General features: G+C 43.1%; 1 protein-coding gene and 1 non-coding gene across 2 annotated transcripts; one reads left to right on the forward strand and one right to left on the reverse strand.

Annotated features, from left to right (window-relative positions):
• The first annotated feature begins 1547 nt into the window (after positions 1–1547).
• Positions 1548–24683, forward strand: spcs3 (signal peptidase complex subunit 3). The gene is made up of 5 exons (XM_067982520.1): positions 1548–1856; positions 15877–15950; positions 18409–18485; positions 20071–20186; positions 23367–24683. Exons 1-5 carry the CDS (start codon positions 1714–1716, stop codon positions 23497–23499), a joined length of 543 nt encoding a protein of 180 aa, XP_067838621.1. The 5' UTR covers positions 1548–1713; the 3' UTR covers positions 23500–24683.
• On the reverse strand, positions 22516–22605 carry trnap-cgg (transfer RNA proline (anticodon CGG)). Its single transcript is given in 2 exon segments — positions 22516–22551; positions 22570–22605. It is a non-coding gene; the product is annotated as a tRNA-Pro (tRNA).
• Positions 24684–26501: the final 1818 nt, after the last annotated feature.

Here is a 26501-nt window from a genome sequence, read left to right on the forward strand (position 1 = left end):
ATTCGGGCTCCTGATGTTGTACACAGTATTCGGGCTCCTGATGTTGTACACACAGTATTCGGGCTCCTGATGTTGTACACAGTATTCGGGCTCCTGATGTTGTACACACAGTATTCGGGCTCCTGATGTTGTACACAGTATTCGGGCTCCTGATGTTGTACACACAGTATTCGGGCTCCTGATGTTGTACACACAGTATTCGGGCTCCTGATGTTGTACACACAGTATTCGGGCTCCTGATGTTGTACACACAGTATTCGGGCTCCTGATGTTGTACACACAGTATTCGGGCTCCTGATGTTGTACACACAGTATTCGGGCTCCTGATGTTGTACACACAGTATTCGGGCTCCTGATGTTGTACACACAGTATTCGGGCTCCTGATGTTGTACACACAGTATTCAGGCTCCTGATGTTGTACACAGTATTCAGGCTCCTGATGTTGTACACAGTATTCAGGCTCCTGATGTTGTACACACAGTATTCAGGCTCCTGATGTTGTACACACAGTATTTGGGCTCCTGATGTTGTACACACAGTATTCAGGCTCCTGATGTTGTACACACAGTATTCGGGCTCCTGATGTTGTACACAGTATTCGGGCTCCTGATGTTGTACACAGTATTCGGGCTCCTGATGTTGTACACACAGTATTCGGGCTCCTGATGTTGTACACAGTATTCGGGCTCCTGATGTTGTACACAGTATTCGGGCTCCTGATGTTGTACACAGTATTCGGGCTCCTGATGTTGTACACACAGTATTCGGGCTCCTGATGTTGTACACAGTATTCGGGCTCCTGATGTTGTACACACAGTATTCGGGCTCCTGATGTTGTACACAGTATTCGGGCTCCTGATGTTGTACACACAGTATTCGGGCTCCTGATGTTGTACACACAGTATTCGGGCTCCTGATGTTGTACACACAGTATTCGGGCTCCTGATGTTGTACACACAGTATTCGGGCTCCTGATGTTGTACACACAGTATTCAGGCTCCTGATGTTGTACACACAGTATTCGGGCTCCTGATGTTGTACACACAGTATTCGGGCTCCTGATGTTGTACACACAGTATTCAGGCTCCTGATGTTGTACACAGTATTCAGGCTCCTGATGTTGTACACAGTATTCAGGCTCCTGATGTTGTACACACAGTATTCAGGCTCCTGATGTTGTACACACAGTATTTGGGCTCCTGATGTTGTACACACAGTATTCAGGCTCCTGATGTTGTACACACAGTATTCAGGCTCCTGATGTTGTACACACAGTATTCAGGCTCCTGATGTTGTGCACACAGTATTCGGGCTCCTGATGTTGTACACACAGTATTCGGGCTCCTGATGTTGTGCACACAGTATTCGGGCTCCTGATGTTGTACACACAGTATTCGGGCTCCTGATGTTGTACACACAGTATTCGGGCTCCTGATGTTGTACACACAGTATTCAGGCTCCTGATGTTGTGCACAGTATTCGGGCTCCTGATGCTCCACACTGTGTCGGGCTCGGCCCCCCGGACCCGGCCGGTTGTTTCCTGGAGGCGCCTATTTGTGGCGGACCGAGACAGGAAGTGCGGCCTGTCCGAGCTCTCTCTCCCTCCCCGCTCCTCCCGTGTGTTGCAGTCGGTGGGTCGGTGCGGGCCGCGGCTGCTGTCACTCTCTCCCCCGCCCCCCCCACCCCTAGCTCGCTGTCGTAGGGTGTCCAGTATGAACACGGCGCTGTCCCGGGCCAACTCGCTCTTCGCCTTCTCGCTGAGTGTGATGGCGGTGCTGACCCTCGGCTGCTTCATCACCACCGCCTTCAAGGATCGCACCGTCGCCGTCGACATCCAGGTCTCCAAAGTCATGTTGTGAGTAGGGGAGCGGCTGGAGGGAGTGGGGGCGGGCCGCTGTACTCCCGTGTGTCCGGGGGTAGGGAGGGAGGGGGATCGGAGGGAGGGTGGAGGGTGAGGGGGATCGGACGGAGGGAGAGGGAGGAGGAGGAGGGGGATCAGAAGGGGGGAGGGGGATCGGAGGAGGTTGAGGGGGATCGGAGGGTGGGGGATGGGGATCAGAAGGGGGGGGAGGAGGATCAGAGGGAGGGTGGGTGAGGGGAGAGGGGGCTCGGAGGGAGGGGGCGAGAGAGGGTGAGGGGAGGGGGATCAGAGGGAGGGGAGGGGGAGGAGGGGAGAGAGGGTGAGGGGAGGGGGATCAGAGGGAGGGGAGGGGGATCAGAGGGAGGAGGGGAGAGAGGGGGAGGGGAGGGGGATCAGAGAGTGGGCGCTGCTGGCCGTGGGGAGGGGGAGTGCCTGGGGTTGGAGGAATGGGTCTGGGCGGAGGCCGGGGTGCGGATTGAATGTTTCTGGAGTGTGAGGCTCCTCTAACAACTTCTTTGCACCGATTCCCCTTGGCCTTTCCCCATTTAGACTGTTTTCTCTCGCCCTTTTCTTCTCTGGTCCTTTTCCCTCCATCTCTCTTTGCCTCTTTCTGTTCCTGGCCATGTTGTTCCCCCTCCCCGACTGCTCTCTGCTGATTGTCTTTGTACACGGAGTCTCTTTCAATCTCTCTCCATCTGATGAATGCATGATTGTCTTTCTCTTTTTATATATAACAAGCTCCTCAATCTTTCTCTCTGGTCCGTCTTCCCCTTCTGATGTCCTATTTTTCTCTGTCTTTTATTTGTGTTCTTTGTGTTCACACTCTCTGCCTGTCTGCTGAATGTTTCCACTGGTCTCCAGTGCTTTACATGGACATGGACCTCTCAGCCTTTCATACACCCCTGTATGCTCAACATCGCTTTCCTGATGTAGAGTCTCTCTCTAATAACAGGTTCTCCTTGTGTGTGTTTGTGTATTTTTCTCTCTCTGGGTTTTTGACATGTTTTGTTCCTCGATTAATTTATTTTTTTCACCCGGATGCTTGCAGAGTGCTTACTGCGATCTGACCTAACTTGCCATTGCGAGGAATGCATAGATAGTTACGTGCACTTTTTAAAAATTAGTCGTTGCATTCTTTACTGCGACTTAAATGTACGCAAAATGTATTTTTTTTAACTGATCTGACGAGTGAAACGCCAAAAATTAACACAAGTTGCTCGAGAGATTTGTAAACTGGGTTGAAAGTTTGTGTCTGCCTTTCCTTTGTGCCATATGGTAACGTTGACCTCCCTGTAACAGGAGTGGCAACCTTTACTGTAGCTACTTAACACTCGGGGAACCTAAACCTGCTACAATTGTATATTGGCAGATCTGAACCAGATCTGCATTTATTTTCAACATGTCGTGGTTCGTGTTCAAAGCACAACTGCGGTTTCATTTCCGTTGTAGTACCTGCCAATCACTGCTGTCCACGTTTACACGAAGGCAGCAGCAATACTGCAGCTGCTGTGTGACCCACATGGAGGTTATTATGGGGTTGTATGAAGATAAAAGTGCAGTGATACCGTTCACCCTAATCTTGTGCTTAAATTGCAATTTTTAGACTATCTTCTGTTTACATTTGGGTAACAAAAGGTGAATGGACTGGCCAAAATTGTCCCAAATATTCATAACTAAATCATATACATGGCACAGGACTGATGGCATTCTTGCAGATTATTTTTTTAATGGTCATTCTTGTCTTTTTTTTTTAATTAAAAAAAGCAAAGAAAGGCTGCAAATTTGAAACGAAAATAAAATAATCTATGAACAGCTATTGCCTGTTAGTTTGCCTTGTGTCCTAATTTAGTAAGTCGCATATTTGTGTCACCTCGCTAGGTCTGTTACAAGAAGTGAAACTTTTGTGCAAAAGTTTTGTAGCTCAAACAGAAGGTATATGTAGATGAAAGATGCACATTTTAAATGGAGGACTTTACTAATGCTTTGACTGCAGTGTGGTTCCTGAGTTGTCATTGACTTTTCAGAAGGGAAATATGAAAACTAGACATTGTGAAGTTGGTATGTTGTGCATGGTATAAACTGTCTTCAATTGTCAGTATGGCAGAACTAGCTGAATTCAATTCAGAAGCTTAGGTTGTCGCCAGTAAACTTTTTTGATAGTTGGCCATTTTGAATTTTAGCCTCTAAGTATTAAAATCTACTGTAGACTAGATGCTTGTGTTCACACAAGCTGTATGATCAGTTTGGTTGCACAGTATGTAATTGCCTAACTAATACCTTTATCACCTCAAGGCTTGATTTCTCTGTTAGTCTCCTTGCTCTACCAGCTTTTATTCTTTCTAAACAGTAATTTATCCAGAACATCGAAGTTCGTGTTCTTGCCTACATTATGGTTTACTCTCCCAGCATTTCAGTTCTAACGACGCTCCACTGGTTTTCCACAGCCCTGGTCTTCACTTTCAAATCTCTCCACAGGATCACCCTCCTTCCTCAGTGATCTCCGCATATATGTTCCTGTACTGCTGTGTCACCAACTTACTCCTTGTTCTTCACTCCCTCGTTGGCCACTGTTCCTTCCGCCACCATACCCCTGTAACCCTGCCCTCAGCATCTCCATCGTGTCACTTCAGCCCTGCTTTCAAAAGTCTCCAAAAGACCCTTCTCTTCAACTATGCTTTCGCCCCAGCCCCCCTTTTTTTCCCCTCCTGCACAGTGTCCACTCACTCACTGACCTGCACAGGGCTTTGAGGCACCTTTCTGTATGTTGTGTTACAGACATGTAAGGTGGTTATATGTGCATTGCTTTGCCATGGATATCATTTCACCTGGAATTCATACCATGTGTTTTGCACTAGTAATGGTATGCTGTCACGAGAATGGAGTAAGTGGGAAAATAGAGTCAGCAGCAGTTGTAGAAAGGAGGACATTTAGGGAAAAGCATTTTTTGGATCCAAAGCATAGGCGTGCATCAGGGGAAGCTTCCTCATGGCCTCCTAGTTTTTGGTGTTGGATGATGACTGAGGAAGGCCAAAAGAACTTTTAAAATTGAATGTAAAACTGGTTGCAGATATTAAGGGGGCCACAAACCATGAGAAGCTTCAGTTTGTGGTTATGGAACTTCCTATGCTTAAAAATGTTTGATCCTTTAGAACTATAAACTAACTTATCTTTGAAGCCCATGTTTCAGTGCATTAGTGGAAAGATCTGTTTGTCATGTCTATCCAGAACTTTGTATCTCTGCCACTTTTAATCTCTTTAGCACTTTGAAAATGGTGTAGAAATTGATCTGTATACAGAGGGCATATTTTGAGTGCAGGGGTAAAGCATGTATTGCTAGCTAAGTTAGGGGTACCTAATTTTTCCTATTGAATTTGTTGAAACATATGGCTCGGTATCATATATATGACTAATTCATTGCAGTCACATGGGATGATTTGGGTCACCTTGTCACATGCTCTCCATAACATTGGTGTCAGTGGAATTAGTGTGTTTTTGACTTTAAACGTGATCGCTTCCAACAAGAAAATGCTCAGCCACTTTCTGCAGCCTTCAATAGCACGGTATTCACCGTATCGCCTGCAATCTTGTGGGTCACCATTAACCCGAAGCGTTAACTGGACCAGCCATATGAACACCGTGGCTAGAGGGTGTTCTGTGACAAATGGCTCATTTACTGACACCTCAATGCCTCACCAACAGCTACATGACTCAAGTTAGGAGTGTGATGAAACGCTCACCACTCGCTTGAATGTTTTTCCTGCTGGACTCAATCTGGAGGTGCAACACCATCCAGGACAGAGTAGTCTGCTTGATTGCCCATGCCACTGGATTTGATAACCATCCCTATCTCCAAGTACCCCTTCAAGTCACACGCCGTCCTGACTTTGATCATGTATTACCATTCGTTCATCATCGCTGGGTTAATATTTTGGAATTCCCTACCTAACATCATTGTGGGAGCACAGTCACCACAAGGATTGCAGTGGTTCAACGAGTGTGATGATGGGCAATAAATGCAGCCTTGCCAGCATTCCCCACAGCCTGAGAATAAAACAAAAACATAGCGGTGTTCCCCAGGGATCTGTACTGGGACATCAGCCTTTTATGATAAATATGATTTGGATGAAAGAATGCCCAAGTTTGCAGATCACACTTAGTTAGCTGGCACAGTATGTTGTGTAGTTGGGAGCAGGAAGTTACAAAGAGACACAGGCAGACTGAGTGAGTGGGCAAACTATGGCAGATGGAGTTCAACGTTGGGAAGTGTGAGGTCATCCACTTTGGATCCGAGAAAGACAAATCGGAATATTTTCTTAATGATGAGAGACGAGGAACTATGGAGGAGCAAAGGGATTTAGGTGTCCATGTGCATAGATCACTAAAAGCTAGCGCACAGGATTGGAATACAAAAGTGAGGAAGTCGTGCTTCAGTTGCACAGAATTTTGGTCAGCCGGAGTATCACGTTCAGTTTTGGGCACTGAACCTCAGGAAGAATGTATTGGTCTTGGAGGGGATACAGTGCAGATTCATCAGAATGATACCAGGGCTTAAAGGGTTAAATTAAGAGGACATATTGCATAAACATAGCTTGTGTTCCCTTGAATTTAGACGTTGAAGGATGATCTAATCGAGGTCTTTAAAATGATTATGGGATTTAAAAGGTCGATACGGAGAAACAATTTCCTCTGGTGGGGGAAATCCAGAGCACGGGGGCATAATCTTAAAGTTAGAGCTAGACCATTTAAGAGTGAAATCTGAAAGCACATTTTCACGTAAAGGCTAGTGGAAAACTCTTCCCCCATTGCCGGCTCAGTTGAAATTTTCAAGACTGAGATTGATAGATTTTTGTTAGGTAAGGGTATCAAGAGATGTGGAGCAAAGACAGGAAAATGGAGTTGAGGTATAGTTCTGCCATGATCTAATTGAATGTTGGAACCGGCTCGAGGGGCTGAAAGGCTAGGAACAGAAGAACAGGAATAGGCCAAACGTGTTGTAGATGTTTGGAAACTGTCCCTTCGTTTCCAAGACCTCAGTTCCAATCCAGCCCTCGCTGATGGGATGAACTCCTCCTCTCTCTCCTGCCTGTAAACATCCACACCATGTGAGTTTGGATAGTCTTGGTCCAGTTCCAGTCGGCTGAAGGCACAAAATTGGCACTTAATTTGGAACTAAATGAACAAGTACACTGAGAGAGGCCTTAGGAATAGGTGGCTTGGGAAATGGAAATGTCACACTAACAATGTGACTGTGCTTAAGACATGTCAGAGGATCTCTGCATCTAACCCTGACTTGCTGACTGTGGGTCCCTGAAATGTATTCTGTTTTCCAGCACTCATTACAATGACCTCTAAAATTTAAAATATTTAGAAAAGTGGCAGTGCTTGTGTCGTCGGGACAATTTTTCCGTCTCTTTAGAAGTATGTGTGTAGATAATTTCCAGTTGCTCCCTTATCATTTAGCAAACTTCATTGAAGTACAGTATGGCTGACCAGCCCTCATTGGGACAACGCCCCTAATGATTGGTACAACAGCTGTCTGTTGCACCATACGAGATTCTCTCACGTACACCGGCTTTGTTCCATTGGGGCCGTATTGTGTGTAGAGTTTGAGTTTCTTTTTTACGTGGCCAGTTCTTTAGGTCATCTAAAAATGCCCGCCAGGTTTGCCTTGGGGACTGCGCTGATGGCCTTTTTATTTAAAGGCTGCAGCTGTTTGCTGGTATTGTTTTGATCCCAAGTCTGAGTAGTTCAAAGTCTTTGAGTCAGTGGAATAAATATTGGAATATATTTTGGAAAACCTGTGGAATGGTACTACAGAGGTCATGTGGTGCAGTGGGAGGTAGCATTGTCCAAAATATCAGGTACTATTTGTGTAGCCCAGCTGTTCCATCACACCGGGGCCATGGCGACAACATCTCATGTGGTCCGGCTTAAAGGAAAAAGATCAATCAAGATAAATTCAAATTCTGCTGTAGTTCTTAACTAATTTCTAAATGACAGCAATCCAACATCAGTGAACCAGTAGTGCACAATGAGTAGGAAATATTTGAACATTTAGAGAAAAATTAACAAAAGTACCAGACAGGGAGCACTGCTTGACCATCTTTATTCCCTAGGTGAGCGTAACACTTCATAAAATATAGGACATACTGAATCTAAGCACTTACTAAGTGATGGCTTTTAATCCAACTGCAGATTTTCCATAAGTATGCATCTAGTGAAGCAAATGGAAACAGTCTTGAGAATTATTTAAAATGTCATGAGTAGTTCCTGGATAAAATCAAGTAGAAATGGATAATAAACACTCACAGGGAAATGTCACTATGGCCCCAGTGTGATCAAACAACTACGCTGCACAAATAGTACCTGATAATCACACAATTAACTGCACAGTGACAAGTTACACACCGACTTCTCAATAAAGCCTTCAGGCTCACTTTAAGGCTTCAACAAAAACAGCATTGTTAGAACATCAAACGACGATAGCAGCTTTCATTGGTGCTCTATATCCTAATAGGAAACATAGGAACAGGAGTAGGCCATTCAGCCCCTTGAACCGATCCCTTCAATTAGATCATGGCTGATCTGTACCTCGACTCCATTTACCTGCCGTTGCTCCATATCCCATCGACACAACTTGCTGTGCCTCCTAACTTAATGTGTTCTGCAAACTTGGATATACAACTCCCTATCCTTCATCCAAGCCATTAATATATAAGATGAAAAACAGACTCCAATACAGATCCTTGGGGAAACATCACTTCTCTCTTACCTGCCAATCAGAGAACATTCACTTTATATTATTACATATCATGATGAGAGTTTGTATGCTTTCATGTTTTTGTGAATATTTCTGGAACGCTTTCAAGGTCAGTACCCAGTGTTGGCATGAAGCCAACTTGCAGGTCAGTAACAGCAGGGTACAGAGAAAAGACTCCTTCCGTCTACCCCATCCCAACCTTTAGAGCACCCCCTGCTGCACTGCTGTGCATTTTTCCATTTCCCACACCAGCCACATTATGGCCACTTTGAGCTTGCTAATTTGTTTTGATGCAGCCCACCAGAATTTAAGTTGAGACGACACAAGGACACGGGGAACACAAAGTGTGATTGACACCGGGAACTCAATACTACGGAAAGCTTAGAGGAGTATACAAAGTGTAGGGGGTGGTGGTGTGTGTCAGCTTCACCTCTGACTTCTGAGCGGTCCGAATCGCTCCCACTCCCTGGGTTCTAGACCTTGGACTTATTTGGGGGTTGTGACAAAGTGCAGCAGACAACTGGTTTTGGTGCAAGAAACTTTGACCTTTATTCAAGAGAGGAAATACAACACAACAATCTTAACACTCTAATAAAATGGGGAACACTTCAGTACACGCGAGGGAAATTACAGTAGAAAGATACCTCACCCCTCCCAATCCCACTGTACTAGCTAAGTTGGACTCTAAAGGACCAGGGATAATGCTCACCAAACGAAACCTTGACAGTAATTCACCCAGAGGTAAGTCAGAAATAGATTGTAGAGTGGAAACTTTGCGGATCTTCGGTTTTCTCCCGAGTTGGTTTTCTTTGGTCGCGGTGGCTCAATATTACCCGGTTGGTTGGTGGTAATATTCGGTTGGTTGTTTCGTAAGGCCCTTGTTGCCGCGAGGTGTCTGATGGTCACTGGGACTGTTGCTCTGGTTTCTTCTTGTGTGTCGGCCTGCTTCTAGAGCTGCTGTCCTTCCCTGTCGAACTGCTTTCCTTGTTGTCTGCTGGAAACTGCTCTTCTTTCCAGACACAGGCAGAACCAAGACAAGCAGCCCACCAGAGCCAGCAAGCCAGAGAGAGAGAGTGAGAGCTTTCGCCTTGTGGATGTCTCTCTTACAATGGTAAACAATTTTACAACACCAAGTTATAGTCCAGCAATTTTATTTTAAATTCACAAGCTTTCGGAGATTTTCTCCTTCCTCAGGCAAATGTTTCAAGAGCTCCTCTTACATCTCTTACAATGCTCTGTTTAAAAACAGTACTTACAAAGCCCTTTGATGGCTTTTTTGATGGTCCCAATCATATTGCAAATTGTTTCTCCCAATGGGTCATTGTTTTAATTCTGATTTAGAGCTTGTCACATAAGGCTTCCTTTTGTATCCAATGTCCTAGGTGTTGGTGGTTTTGCTTTAAAAACAAAGGCATGGCCCCACGATGTCTGGAACAGTTACCTCTTTTCAATGGGGGTGATTGTCAACCCCCTGCTGTCCGTTTTGCATTAAAACAGAGACATGTATGAAGCTCCACGGTGTGTGTGTTGTTGATTTCGTCTGGTGACCTCTCACCTATCCTTCCATCTTAGGATTTTAGTCAGGGTCCACAGTTTTTCCATACTCAGGGAAAACGTGAATTTCTTTAGGGTTTTTCTCTGAGTTTATTGGGGGATCTGTGAATTTTGAGAATCTTACAGGGGTAAAGTTAAAAAGGAAATTAGGAAAGCAAAAGAGGGCATGAAAAAATATTAGCAGGTAAAATCAAAGAAAACCAAAGATGTTTTATAAATACATTAAGAGCAAGAGGATAACTAACGAAAGAGTAAGGCCTATTAGAGACCAAAAAGGTAACCTATGTGTGGAGGCGGAAGGTGTTGGTATGGTTCTTAATGAATACTTTGCATCTGTCTTCACAAAGGAGAGGGATGTTGCAGGGATTGAAGTTGAGGAGGAGGAGTGTGAAATATTGGATGGGATAAAGATGGTGAGAGAGGAAGTAATAAGGGGATTAGCATCTTTGAAAGTGGATAAATCACTAGGGCCGAATGAAATGTATCCCAGGCTGTTAAAAGAAGCCAGGGAGGAAATAGCGGAAGCTTTAAAATCATTTTCCAAACTTCACTGGATACAGGCGTAGTGCCGGAGGATTGGAGGACTGCTAACGTTGTACCGTTGTTTAAAAAGGGAGCGAAGGATAGACCAAGTAATTACAGACCAGTCAGCCTAACCCCGGTGGTGGGCAAATTATTGGAATTAATTCTGAGGGACAGGATAAACTGTCACTTAGAAAGGCACGGATTAATCAAGGACAGTCAGCATGGATTTGTTAAGGGGAGGTTGTGTCTGGCTAAGTTGATTGAATTTTTCGAGGAGGCGACAAGGAAGATCGATGATGGTAGCGCAATTGATGTAGCCTACGTGGAATTTAGCAAGACTTTTGACCAGGTCCCACATGACAGATTGGTCAAAAAAGTAAAGGTCCATGGGAATGTGGCAAATTGGATCCATAATTGTCTCAGTGGCAGGAAGCAAAGGGTAATGGTCGACGGGTGTTTTTGTGACTGGAAGGCTGTTTCCAGTGGGGTGTCGCAGGACTTCGTACTAGGTCCTTTGCTTTTTGTGGTATACATTAACGATTTGGACTTAAATGTAGGGGGCATGATTAAGAAATTTACAGATGATACAAAGATAGGCCTTGTGGTTGATAGTGAGAGGAAAGCTATAGACTGCAGGAAGATATCAATGGACTGGTCAAATGGGCAGAAAAGTGGCAAATGGAGTTCAATCCAGAGAAGTGTGAGGTAATGCATTTGGGGAGAGCAAACAAGGCAAGTGAATACACAATAAATGTGAGGATACTGAGAGGTGTAGAGGAAGTGAGGGACCTTGGAGTGCATGTCCACAGATCCCTGAAGATAGCAGGACAGGTAGATAAGGTGGTTAAGAAGGCATATGGAATGCTTTCCTTTATTAGCCGAGGCATAGAATATAAAAGCAGGGATGTTGTGCTGGAACTGTATAAAACACTAGTTAGGCCACAGCTTGAGTACTGCGCACAGTTCTGGTCATCATATTACAGGAAGGATGTAATTGCACTAGAGAGGGTGCAGAGGAGATTTACAAGGATGTTGCCAGGACTGGAGAATTTTAGCTATGATAATAGATTGGATAGGCTTGGGTTGTTTTCCTTGGAGGAGGCTGAGGGGCGATTTGATTGAGGTGTACAAAATAATGAGGGGCCTAGATAGAGTGGATAGGAAGGTCCTATTTCCAATAGCGGAGGGGTCAATAACCAGGGGGCATAGGTTTAAAGTGATTGGTAGAAAGATTAGAGCGGAAATTAGGAAAACATTTTTCACCCAGAGGGTGGTGGGGGTCTGGAGCTCACTGCCTGAGAGGGTGGTAGAGGCAGAAACCCTCAACTCATTTAAAAAATACCTGGATGTGCACCTGAAGAGCCGTGACCTGCAGGGCTACAGACCAAATGTGGGAAAGTGGGATTAGGCTGGGTGGCTCGTTTCTCAGCCAGCGCGGACACGATGGGCCGAATGGTCTCCTTCTGTGCCGTAAATTTTCTATGATTCTAGAAAACTAGTTCCTTGTGGGATCCTTGTAGCCAGCAAGGAGGAGAAACTTTCATCCCATTAAGCATGGCCAGATTCTTTTCAATTTATTGTTGTATGGAGATACTTGCACATCATAAGATTATGATAATGACTGGTCACAAGAATGTATTGTTCAATAGTGTTTTATACTATTTATCAGTTTTTTCCAATGGTGTAATCAGAGTGTATGTATAATGATAAGTAAAATTCACAGTATGTGTTAGCCTGTTATATGTATCTCTTTAGTGTCATTAATTAACCAGCCTAGAAATTAAATAAAAAGAGAAAATGCTGGAAATACTCAGCAAGTCGGGCAGCATCTGTGGAGAAAGAAACAGAGTTAACGTTTCAAATTGATGACCCTTTTGTCAGAACTGGAAGAAGTTGAAGATTAGACTGTTTATAAGCAAGTACGGAACCAGGGAAAAGGGTGGGGGGATGAAGGGGAGAGGAGGAAAGAACAAAAGGGAAGGTCTGTGATAGGGTGGAGGGCAGGAGTGGTTAAATGACAAAAGGGGATGATGGTGCAAGGCAAGGAGGGTGGTAATGGGACAAGTAAAGAAACAAAAGATGGGTCTAGAGGAGCTGTAAATGGCAACAGCAGAACCATTACCAGCACCTGCTGTCTGAAAAAGTGGGAGCAGTGGTTATGATCTGAAGTTATTGAAATCAATGTTGAATCCAGAAGGTTGTAAAGTGCCTAATCGAAAGATGAGGTGCTGTTCCTTGAGCTTCATTGGAACAGTGTAAGAGGCTGAGGACAAAGAGGTCTGAGTGGGAGTTGGACGGGGAATTAAAACGGCAAGTCACCGGGAGCTTGGTCACGCTTGCGGATTGAGTGGAGATGTTCAGCAAAGCAATCACCCAATCTCTCTTTTGTCTTCCCAATGTAGAGGAGACCGCATTGTGAGCAGCGAATACAGTATACTAAATTGAAAGAGGTACAAGTAAACTGCTGTTTCACCTGGAAGGAGTGTTTGGGGCCGGAAAGAGTAGGTGTTGCATCTCCAGCACTCGCACGGGAAGGAAAGCGGGTGTTGGGGGTGATGGAAGAGTGATCCAGGGTGTTGTGGAGGGAGCGGTCCCTTCGGAATGCTGAAAGGGGAGGGGAGGAGAAGATGTGTATGATGGTGGGATGGCGCTGGAGTTGGCGGAAATGATGGATAATGATATGTTGAATGTGGAGGCTGGTGGGGTGGAAGTTGAGGACAAGGGGGACCCGTATCGTGGTTCTGGGGTGGGAGGGGACGGGGTGAGGGCAGAAGAGTGGGAAATGGGACGGACACGGTCGAGGGCCCTGTCAACTACGGTGGAGGGGAATCCACGGTTGAGGATAAAAGGAAGACATATCGGAAGCACTGGTGTGGAAGGGGTCTCTATCTCATCTTTCCATAGACACCTAAGATTTCACCCCCTCTCCCTCTCCCTCTCCCTCCCCCCCCCCCCCCCCACTAATCTTAGCGCCTAACTGGCCTTTGAATGACTTAATTTTTTGCCTCCATTACCCTACCCAGGAGACCATTCCAGGTATGAATTATCTTTGTGTAAGAAAAAAAGTGCTTTATGATATCAATCCTGAACCTGCCTTCTATCAGTTTACGTCTCTTGCCTTGTTCTACAGTCAAGGTTTAACTTGAAATAGAGTTTGCGATTAATCTTTTTCTATTCCATTTATTATCATTGTATTCCTTCAAGATTCATTTTACTCATGTCCTTTCAAGGCTGAAGAGCGTTGAGTGTTCTAACCTTTCTCGTAACTTAGTCCTCTGACACAGGGAATCAGCTGCCTTCTCTTTCAATTCACTACCCCCACACCAGCTTAAAAAAAGCTAACTGATTCAGCTGGTTAAATCGGCCATTTATTGCAATGATTTGCCATGTGGACTGTTTGATGGGATTATCAGGACATTGACCAACAGACATGTTTTTATTGTTTGAGGCACCATTTCTCATCCTGTGTGGATTAAGGGTACCTGCAGGTGAGCTAATTGGCTTTTTTAAGGCTCGGTGCAAGAGGCATGTCCTGGAACACTAATTGCATTATTTATATTGCAAATTGTGATTAAAATTTTTTTTAAGCATGGTGCAAAAACTCCAGTGTATAACATGCATAACAATTGCATCTACATAGTGCCTTTCTCAGCCTCAGGACATCCCAAAATGCTTCACAGCCAATTAAGTACATTTTTTGAAGTGTAGTCACTGTTGTAATGTAGGAAACGAGGCAGCCAATATACGTACAGCGAGGTCCCACAAACAGCGATATGCTAATGACCAAATTAGCTGAGTTTTTTTAGATGTTGATTGAGGGATAAATATTGGCTAGAACACTGGGAGAACCCCCCTTCTTCAAAACAGTGCCATGGGATCAATTTAACATCTCATCCGAAAGACAGCACCTCCGTCATTGCAACACTCAGTACTGCACTGGAGTGTCAGTCTAGATTTTGTGCTCAAGTCTCTGGAGTGGGGCTTGAACCTACAACCTTCTGACTCTGAGGCAAGAGTGTTACCACTGAGCCACAGCTTTGGATCTGAGTTGTGTAATTGGATAACTCTTTTAAAGAGCCAGCACAGGCATGATGGGCTGAATGACCACCTCCTGTGCTGTATGATTTTATGATTGCACAAATGGATTCTACTGTGACCGCAGTTCTGAAGGACTGTGGCTGCGTTAGGAGTGAATATTGAAGTACACATGATATCTTTGCTGATGTCTGAATGTTTGCAGTACTACGCACTAATTACTGGAAGCTGCGGTTTATTGTGAATACATTTGTAAAATGCAAACTTATAGTGAACTCAATTACTGAAAACTGTACAGCCTCAGAGTCGAGGGATTGCTATGGTGTGGTTGTGTAATAACCCATGCGTCTATATTCTTTGGTTTGCAAAGAAAAGTAAACAACTTGTGTTGAAGTTGGCAGGGTTATGATTAACAGTGACCTTGTGCAATGAAGGCAGTGCTGGATCTTTTGATAGCCTACGTTGAATTAATTTTTCACCCTGACAGGTCTTGGGAAATTTCTGGTGTTGCTTGATTAAGTTGCGCTGCTGAGACTTCAAGTTGTACCATATGGAGTAATTTGGGATGCAGACTGTGTTAAGATGTATACACACTTAATACTGATCACACTACATTTTAACAAAGGCTGCAGCATTTGAAAAGGAAATAATTGCAGGGCTATGGGAAAGAGCTGGGGAGTGGGACTAATTGGATAACTCTTTTAAAGAGCTGGCACAGGCACGATGGGCTGAATGACCTCCTGTGCTATATGATTCTATGATTTCACAAATGGATTCTACAGTGACTGCTTATTTCAACAATGAACGTGCTGCCCCAATTGAGAGAATCTCACTGGCACGGTTTAATCCAAAAATAGACTCTGAGATGCAATGTTGATTGCATATAGTTTGAGGAGAAATTTGAGATATTGGAACTATTTCCACTAGAGCAGAGCAGTCTGTAATGGGGCTTGAACCCACAACCTTCTGACTTAGATGAATGTGCTACCAACTGAGCCAAGCTGAAACCTAGTTACAGTGCTGCTCAGTCCCGTATTCAATGTGTATTGTAGAAGGCTGTCTTTCTACACAATATTTAGTAACTATTAAAGTGTCTTGAATGTGGTTTAAGTAATAAGTACTCAAACATTTTTATTGCAGGAAAAACGTGGAAGATTTTACGGGTCCCAGAGAAAGAAGTGACTTGGGATTGATCACGTTTGACCTATCTGCAGATATCCTTTGAATTTTTTTTTGCATAAACAAAACAAAACACTACAGATAGCAGACTGGAGTTACAGTGACATTTTTAATAATGATTGTATTGAGCAGGTGCCCAAATGATCCCAAAATTTAACAATCACTACACTAGCAGTTGAGCAGTTCGAGTAGTGCAGTGAGAGTTTTAAGTAGCTCATCAGTAAACAGCTTTTTTCACTGCTTGAACTGCCAATGAATGCTTCCCTTCATTTAATTAAAGTCTGCTGAAGCAATGTTAAAAGTTGATGTTAAAAGAATGTCTTAATTCAGATATAACTTGGAGTGCCTGGCCTGTTCATCTGCTCAAGTGCCAGTGAGCAGCACTGGGAGCAAGCGATCCTGTCGCATTTGAGTTTAACTTTTGGTCATTCTTCCTTTGTCCTAGTACAAACTGTTCAGTACAGCCAACAGAAAAAGAAGCATGCTAAATTTGGATGAGAATTGATCAGTATAGTTGATCCTAAAAATGGTGATCGTTCAAAGCAGATTCCCACTGTGTTCAAAATACATTTGCATGGAGTGAACTTGCTGTTCCGAGAATGGTTGGTGCCGCAAGGAAATGTCATGTGGCCGTGAAACCACTGCAATCGGGAGGGAGCCACAACCTGTTTTTGTCGACCATTATACGAAGAAAGCACAGCACGGTGTACTATTGAGTATCTATTCAACTTATTTATAGTTGGAGAAATCATTTGTTTGTTTAAGACTAGAATCACATAGAATTTATAGCACCGAAACAGGCCATTCGGCCCAGCTGTCTATGCACCACATGCGCCTCCTCCCACCCCTCTTCATCTCACCCTATCAGCATAGACTTCTATTCCTTTCTCCCTCATGTACTTATCTAGCTTCCCCTTAAATGCATCTATGCTATTTGCCTCAACTACTCCATGTGGTAGGAAACTTCATCAAAGTACCACATTCTAACCACTCTGGGTAAAGAAATTCCCCCTGAATTCCCAATTGGATTTATTAGTGACTATCTTATATTTATGACCCCTAGTATTGGACCCCCCCCCCATAAACAAGCATTTTCTCTACGTCTAGTAGATCTCCCGTAAAGATGGTTCCAGGTTTGGTTTACAAAAGGTATAGCTACAGCGCTGGGTCAGGTGGGACTGGGAATGCAGAGTCCGCTGGACAGGAGGAAGAAGGCCGCAGAGATGGGACAAGCTGAGGAGTCCGCTGTCGGTAAGGAGGGTAGATGTAGGGGACAGTTAGAAGCACGGGGTTCCACCTTTGATACTCCCCACAGCAACAAAACTAAAGCGGCAAAGGACGTTGAATCCAAACGTGGAACTTTTAATGGCCGCTTCTCTTAAGGTTCTGTGATCTGATTAGTTCCTGTCAAGCACATGACAGATAACACCATCCCATTAGCCAGGAGGAAGATACAAATTTAATCTCACAGACACAAAACTTTTTAATGAAATGTACTTCTTTCTGCATTCCCAACCCTAGCTTGTCCACATGAGCTTTCTACATTTCAAGTAAAATCCTTTGAGTACAAGGGAGTAACTTGTATATTGATGCATCACTTACTCAACTGCAATTTGTGCAGAGTAACCCAGAACTCTTCAGTTGTAAGTCAGGGTCTTTGCATCCTGATGCGTGTAGCATTCTCCTGAAAGTCTATTAGTAGAACGATGAATGGGGAAAATCAACAAAGTGTAGGAAAAGGATTCATTCTGTTTTGTACCTATAAAAAAATCCTGCTAAGTACAGTAATGGGTTCAGGGTCCCTCTGGCTACAAACATTGGAATCCAGAATTTGTAGTTCACTCATTCTTAATATCGGCCAGAGTTTCCTCTCTGGGTAAATGTTTGCAGCTATTAAGGGGAAGAGAAAAACCGTCACCAATGTGACTATACACTAGATTGTTTAGGAGCTGAGCAAGGGGCAGTGTTAATAGAGTGCTCCCGATTACGGATGGTAATTTCAGACCCATCAGTTAGAATGGAGCCGGAGTTTCTGGTTGATATGAGTACATCTACCTCACCTCCTTGTGCAGGATCTAAAGAGAACTTTCAATTACCAATGTCTTGGTGACAAATTAGTCGCACACAATTGAATGGTGGGTGTGGCTAAACGACGGTAAGAGAAGCAGATCAACGGTAAGAGAAACGGATCAAAGTACTTTGTTACTTTGCCACCTTGAGGGGATCTGGCTACATGCAAGCCGTGGAAATATGGTGAATATACTCGTGAAGGTGCTTTAGAAAACACAATTGATACAGCAATTTGGAAACTGTTGCCACTAATTCACATCCCTGGCAGCAGCCTTCTCCACAGAGAATTTTATAATGGCTCCCTTTTTGACTGATAAGAATGTTTTGCACAGTGGGAATTAAAATAGCTGCAATCTTTGTTACCTTTTGCCAGTTTGATAACCTTGTTCTTGCTGCATGTTTTCTTCTTTAACTGCTTTCTACATTTGAAGGCAATATTTGACTGGAATGTCAAGCAATTGTTTCTTTATTTATCAGCTGAGTACAAAACTAAGAATAATGTAAGTATGTTTTCTAAATGAAGTACTGTTCAATAGAAAACTGGAGAATAATCTTTCAGATACTCTATACCACTGGCTAATTTGGTGCAATTTGTATAATCTGACACTACCGTAAAGTTGGAAATTAGTATATGTGGCCTTGAGACTTGGGGGGAAAACAAATTATGGAATAAGGAAACTTCACAACCAAAGAAGGGGGAGACTTTCAACATAATGGTAGGGAGGAACTGCAAGAATATCGGGGCCAGATGGCTGCCTTCTGTACTGTAACCTTCAATGGCTGTCTAGGTCCCCTCTTGTCATATTGCTCTTTTTGCATTATATTAGTGGTCCCGTGGGGTTGCTTTCAAACAACAACAACTTGCATTTATACAGCGCCTTAAATGTAGTGAAATGTCCCAAGTCGCTTCACAGGAGCGATTATCAAACAAAATTTGACACCGAGCCACATAAGGAGATATTGGAACAGCTGACCAAAAGCTTGGTCAAAGAGTTAGGTTTTAAGGAGCGTCTTAAAGGAGGAGAGAGAGGTGAGAGAAGTTTAGGGAGGGAATTCCAGAGCTTGGAGCCTCGGCAGTTGAAGGCACGGCCGCCAACGGTGGAGCAATGAAAATCGAGGATGTGCAAGAGGCCAGAATTGGAGGAGTGCAGTGATCTCGGAGGTTTGTAGGGTTGGAGTAGGTTACAGAGATGGGGAGGGTACAGAGACCTGTTGCCTCCGTGTACCACATTTCTTGATTTACTTTTCTTCCACCTCTCAATCACCCATGATTCCCATTGCTAAAAGGAAAGGTATCTGTCTCTGCATTTAAACTGCAGACACAATGATAATTCAAGACCGATGAAGACGTGGGTCTCCGAATCGGTTAGGACTGTACTTCAAATACACGTATATCCGATTCATGATAAGGCTGTTAAGACTGTTAGAATTTTTGGGCTTCCACCAGGTGTTTTTCTCCCATTTACTGCCGAGGGTCACTCCATAAGAGCCACTCCTATCAGCATATAGGCTACAATCCACATAGAGTGAGTGTTCACAAGGCAGCCAATTAGTTTTGCTTAATCCTCTGGAAGTGTCATTAAGTTTTGGAATGCACTTTACAAACTTTAATAAAAAGTTTAATGTTGAAAATAAATGTTAAATTGGTTAACAGAATCTTTACATTTGTGTTTTTATTATCTGGTGATTACTATAAAGTGATCGGTAAAGTCTTGTGAATAATTTCATTATTTCCATTCACTTCCATTTAATTTAATGGGGTATAATTAAATTGCACAAGTCTGATCCGTAAGCAGTTACAGATCCTTGGGGCCAAATGTATGGGTGATGCGATTAAACTGTCCATGTGGTGGAAATACTCAGTAAGTCAGTCCCCATCTATGGAGAGAACAGATGAGTTAAAATGTTTCAGGTGTGGACACCAGGACTGAACTCCGTACAGATGTAGTCTGACCGGCTGAGTGTTCACAGCATTTTCTGTTTCAGCATCCAAAGCTTCTTGTAATCATTATGTTGGACTGTGTGTACTAGTGCTGATCACGATGTCGTGTTCTTAAGTTATTTAAGCTCTTTTTGCAAACGCAGGCACTGAACCAAGTCGTTCTCTGGGACAAGATTGTTCTTCGAGGAGAGAAGACAAAGTTGGATTTGAAAGATGTGAAGTCAAAATATTTCTTCTTTGATGATGGAAATGGCCTCAAGTAAGCAATTTACACACATCTATCCACTAAACTTTTCACCTTGATGTAACAGCATTTACAAAACTTTGCAGCTCTTTAAATCAGTCGTGAGTGTTTGAATGAATGCTCTATCTATATTGTGTGAATGACAGAGTTTTTCCACAAGTGAGGCAAACCAAACCAAATGATTTACAGTTGTCACAGGCAGGAGTAAGATAAGAAAAATTGACATAAAAATAGAAGATGCTGGTAAAATACAGGTCCGTCAGCATCTGAAAACACATTATTGCTTTGGTGGGCCCTAGGCTGAAAGTGTTCTGGCAAAAGGTCCCACTGGAAATGTTATCCTGTGTATTTATGACATTTTCTCTCTCTTTTTAATTACAGACAGGAGTGGATTGTGTAGTTGCTTCCCTTCCCCAATCCTTCTTTGTGTATGTGGCCAAATATTCATCGCCGTATTGCGGATTTAATTTACACAAGTGCTTAATATTAAAATGCCACAAAAAGCTGCCACAGTAACTCTGTATCGAGCATTAATCCGCACTATTTGGGGGGATGTTTTCCTGCCCCACCGCTCAGCCTGTGGTGTGATTAAAGCCGCAGAAAAATGTACACATTATTGTTACTAGTTTGTGTCCCTTGGTCTGTGCTGAGTTAGTTACTCTTGGCTGGGAATGTGTTACAGAGTGCTACAATTGGCCTCGGCTCCCCTGGTATAGCGAGGGGGTGGGGTGGGGGGTGGGAACAATCAAGGAGGGGAGAAAGCAGCGCGAATTCCCAAAGATTCCCGCTGGGAAGTGAACATGTGGATAAGATCAGACTCAGCTGTAATGTTCCTCATTTCTTGACTCTCGGTCTAAATAACCTGAAGTTCTCTGTGACTAATGAGGCAGTGAAATATCATCTGTGGAAGTACATCCCAGCACGGGTCAGTGCCTTTACACTAAGGAAGATGTTTGGAGAGTGGGGGTAAAATAAATGTTAAGTCATTTGTACTTGCAGTACCAGCAAGGACCTCCTGGTGCCATTGCTGCGCTTATAGAAGTTACCATTCCCAATAGCTCCACCAACTGGTGTTAATAGCCAAGATTTTGAAGCCATTGTACTCTTGATCCCATTTATTAATTTATTTCAGCTAACTTTTGAAATGTAGAAGTGCATGTACAATGTGTGGCGTCTATAGTGTGGGTTATATTTTTAATGATCTTTGAGCAGAAGATTGTATTATAAGAACATAAGAACATAAGAAATTGGAGCAGGAGTAGGCCAATCGGCCCCTCGAGCCTGCTCCGCCATTCAATAAGATCATGGCTGATCTGATCCCAACCACAAATCTAAAGAACACAAGAAGTCGGAGCAGGACCCGGCCACATAGCCCCTGGGCCCTCTCCGCCACCCACAGGGCATTGACCGATCCGAACTCAGCTTCATGTCCAATTTCCTGCCCGCTCCCCATAACCCCTAATTCCCTTTACTTCTAGGAAACTGTCTATTTCTGTTTTAAATTTATCTAATGATGTAGCTTCCACAGCTTCCTGGGGCAGCAAATTCCACAGACCGACCACCCTCTGAGTGAAGAAGTTTCTCCTCATCTCAGTTTTGAAAGAGCAGCCCCTTATTCTAAGATTATGCCCCCGAGTTCTAGTTTCACCCATCTTTGGGAACATCCTTACTGCATCCACCCGATCAAGACCCTTCACAATCTTATATGTTTCAATAAGATCGCCTCTCATTCTTCTGAACTCCAATGAGTAGAGTCCCAATCTACTCAACCTCTCCTCATATGTCCGCCCCCTCATCCCCGGGATTAACCGAGTGAACCTTCTTTGTACTGCCTCGAGAGCAAGTATGTCTTTTCTTAAGTATGGAGACCAAAACTGTATGCAGTATTCCAGGTGCGGTCTCACCAATACCTTATATAACTGCAGCAATACCTCCTTGTTTTTATATTCTATCCCCCTAGCAATAAAAGCCAACATTCCGTTGGCTTTCTTGATCACCTGCTGCACCTGCATACCAACTTTTTGATTTTCTTGCACTAGGACCCCCAGATCCCTTTGTACTGCAGTACTTTCCAGTCTCTCGCCATTAAGAAAATAACTTGCTCTCTGATTTTTCCTGCCAAAGTGCATAACCTCACATTTTCCAATATTATATTGCATCTGCCAAATCTCCGCCCACTCACCCAGCCTGTCTATATCCCCTTGCAGGTTTTTTATGTCCTCCTCACTCTCTACTTTCCCTCCCATCTTTGTATCATCTGCAAATTTTGATATGTTGCACTCGGTCCCCTCCTCCAAATCGTTAATATAGATTGTAAAGAGTTGGGGAAAGGAACAACACAGAAGGGCTCGTCCGGGATTTGAACCCGGGACCTCTCGCATGTTACTCAGTTGAAATTCCCGAAGCGAGAATCATACCCCTAGACCAACGAGCCGCTGTTTAAAAGACAGTGTAGCACTCCCTCAGTACTGCACTGCGAGTGTCAGCCTGGATTATATGCTCAGATCCCTGGAGTGAGACTTGAACCCTCAACCTTCTTGACTTACAGCTGGGAGTGCTCTAGCCCTATAACCTACGTGTACTGTGGTGATGCTGGTAAATAGTTAGTAACACAAGAGTTAAAAGTGATGCAGTAACTGCACGTTACACCAAAGACAAATGTTCTGAAATAGTCTGCATTCGAACATCTGTGTGTGTTGGAATGGATTCTTTTAAATAAATAAAACCGCTTTAGAAACTAATGTGTCTCCATGTGCAATGACAAAATTTTCCCCTTTATTCAAAATTATTGACCCTGTAGATTTTCTGCTTTCAACTTGCCAACCTAATTGTACGTTCTTCCTTGCTAAGTGTTTTTGAAACTTACCAATCTTTTTAGTTCACAATAATAACAACTACTTGCATTTATATAGCACCTTTAACGCAGAATGTCCCAAAGCGCTTCACAGGAGTGTAATCAGGTAAAATGTAACACTGAGCCACATAAAGTGATATTAGAACAGATGACCAAAAGCTTGGTCAAAGAGGTAGGCATTGCTGGACCAGGAGCCAATGTAGGTCAGCTAGCACAGGAGTGATGTGTGAACGGGACTTGGTGCGAGTCAGAAGTTCAGTTGCAGTTCATCTGATCTACATGTGTAAATGCTTGTGTTGTCCCAATAAAATAGTCATACATTTGGTGCTTTCTTTTGACAGGGGAAATGAAAACATCACTTTGACTCTGTCCTGGAACGTGGTCCCAAACGCTGGGATTTTGCCTCTTGTAATGGGTTCAGGTCACCGTTCTGTCGCCTTTCCAGATTCCTACGAGATGACAAAGAGCTATTGAACTTTGACTATTTTCCTTTGTTATAGTACCTTTTATTGTTGTAATTTGAAGCTCATAACTCGGAACATATTTTTATATCCAAATATCATGTCTGTGTGGCTGGGGTGAAAAAATCTGAAAATTCCCCCAAATGAAAATAAAATGGGTGACTTTTGTATTTTTTGTAACAGGCGCACAAGAAATCTTTTTGCATTGTAATGTTTTATCTGTGTTCAGATTTAATTCCCATTATATAACTTGAGTTGGACTGCACTTGATGGGGGAAGATTTTTTTCAGCGCGCTAAATGTAACGCAGTCATGAACACGTGGGTGTCATGATTGTCACACCTCGTTCCCAGGAAATCTTTTCCCCCCCAAGTGTGGGAAACATTTTCTCCCTAAAGTATTTAATTGTTACATTGTTCATAACAGACCTTGGCAATGTACTGTTTACACCACAAGCTCCATGCATTTTTCTTTCAAAAGCCTATATTCTTGTGTTATTTCTTTGCCAGCCATGACAGTTTAGGTCTAATGGGGAGGGGAGAAATTCTGTTTTAACTGCTGTGCTTTCTCCGCTTCCCTAGCCCTAACCAACAAAAAACGGCCACTTGACTCAATTTGCATCTTTAAAGAAAATGACTGCCTCCCTAGTAATTATGGTACTTATTAATTCCTCCTCCAACTTCTAAAGCTCTAGTCATGACATTTGTTATGCTCACTGTAAGAAATCCCTGTTTATTCAGCAGGGTAAGGATTTTCTTTTTATTTAAAAAAAATTGAATCCTAGTCCTCGCAAATGTAAACGGATTGTTTTATTTGGGACTGTTCTTTTCATGTTTTTCTTTGCTGTATATTAAAGACACACAAAGTAAATTGAAGCATGAGTATTTATATCGAGTATTCTAAAGACATTAACTGCTGGAGTCCGAACTTGTATCTTACAGCACAACAGCTTTTCTACTGTATAATTACTGTGAATTGCAACAAAAAAATACAGCAATGTGCATATTCTGTAGAACAGAATATATTAAATCCTTTTTTTGTGGTATATTTTGTGATGCTTTGCAAAACATGCTGTACCTGGATGGGTATTGATAGTAGAAAGCTGGGCCTGAGGAAGATTTTTAAACTGATTACGGTTAGGGTGACTGTGCTAGCAAATAATGCATGTGTTTGAATAAAGGGTTTCGTTTTTATTTTATCCGTGAAGAGTTAACAAGTTGTGACTTTTTTTCTTACTGCTCGCCCCTTCCCCTGTAAATTAAAGGATGCTAGACAAGTACCAGGCCATCTGAAGTTCTGCCTAATGTTTCACGGCTTCGTATCCTGGGCTGATCCTTGACGCTCAGATTGTGTATGTTGTCTTCGTGCTTTGGCTTTGTCTATATTGCAGTGACTGATATTTTAGTGCTGCATCTTGTAACATTGGAGCAGTCTGAAATTGAATAGCAAATACATTTTGTGCACTGCTGTAACACTAAGGCAGTTTTTTTTTTATCTTGTGTAATTTGCTTCTTGTTAGTCCAAGTTATATTTGTTTTGCCGAGCTTCCATAGAGAGACAGTCGAATGCCCGAAAGCTAATCTCAACATGCACTTAAGATTTTCCACATTTTATAAAATAGATTTTATAATTATAATCCCCATCTTCTCCCCTTTGTGAATGATTCATGCTCTGAACTTTGGCAGACAGCGGATATTTCGATGGCTTGAGGTAGCTTGTAGGAGATGCTGACATTGACTTGTGGAATTCCATTCATTTTCTTCCTGTTGGCAAGGCACTTTGTCACCTGAGCATGCATGGTCGAGATAAGCAACTTGGCATCTGGTGGAAGCTTCAGTGTGATTATCTGAGGCTGGGATTTGAACCAGAGTCTTCCAGCCCTTAATATCACACCATGTTGCTCTGCAATATCCATAGAATCATACACGACAGAAGGAGGCCATTTGACCCATCGTGTCTGTGCTAGCTCTTTGAAAGAGATATCCAATTATTCCCAAATATCTTTGTTTACACTGGTCTATTCCTACCCTTAATCTTAAAGCATATGCAAGAAAAGCTTGAGTGAACACTGGATTCTGACTTGGGTGCAGGTTTACATTTGGTATGTTTTACACAGGTTTTCTATATTAACACCCTTTTGGGGACTTATTCAGCTCATTGGATTGCAGATAGACCTTACACTGGAGTTCATTCAGACCCCTCACTTAAAAAAAATAATTTGGCTCACGTTAGCAATGTTCAGCATTAGCCTAAAAGCCAATGGTTTAGTATTGCATATATACTAATGCAAACTGAATTTCACACTGGTTAGAAAGATGTCTCTTCTTAATTGGAATGTTAAAAGTATTTAAAGCAAAAGAACATGCAAGTAATTACTTCTTTAAAAATAAAAGCGGGGGTGGGAGGAGGATGCATTTACTTTGCACAGATATCGTACATACAACTTTGGTATTTTTGGAGACGAGGCGAACAGCTGGTTCCATGAGTCTCCAGTTTGATATTTCTGATAAGAGTTCTAAAAACTTTCATTTGATCTCTCTTTCCCCCTGCCCGATTCTGCCTTGATGATAAATGAGGGAGACATTGCTGCAAATAATATAGGGCAGTTTCTACTGGAACCTTTCAAAAGCAATGTATCAGAGGATGTGCCATCAATCCTTTTCAACTAACAGCCTAATCTTTAATTTCTATGCCTGTTACTAATTACAAGCATTTAGTGGCGGGGAGTTTTTTTTAGGTGGGGGTGGGTGGAAGAGCGATCCAGAAGTGTTGGTCGAAACTGCTGAAATGCTTTCCTGATATCATGTGACCAGCAGTCAGTGTTATCAAAAGGTGCCGTTTAAATAACTTATGGATATGAGCTAGGAATGTGGTGCTCATGTCAAACTTCAAGCATGTTTTTTTTTCCAATAAATCAGATTCCATTTTAATAGTTTGGTTTTTCTGACCACCGCATTTAACCCCAGTACTTTTTTTTGGGTATAAATCAAGCTGTGAATTTGCTTTTCTCCAACAA

The sequence above is a fragment of the Heptranchias perlo genome, chromosome 4 (genome assembly GCF_035084215.1).
Source record: "Heptranchias perlo isolate sHepPer1 chromosome 4, sHepPer1.hap1, whole genome shotgun sequence".
Lineage (NCBI taxonomy): Eukaryota > Metazoa > Chordata > Chondrichthyes > Hexanchiformes > Hexanchidae > Heptranchias > Heptranchias perlo.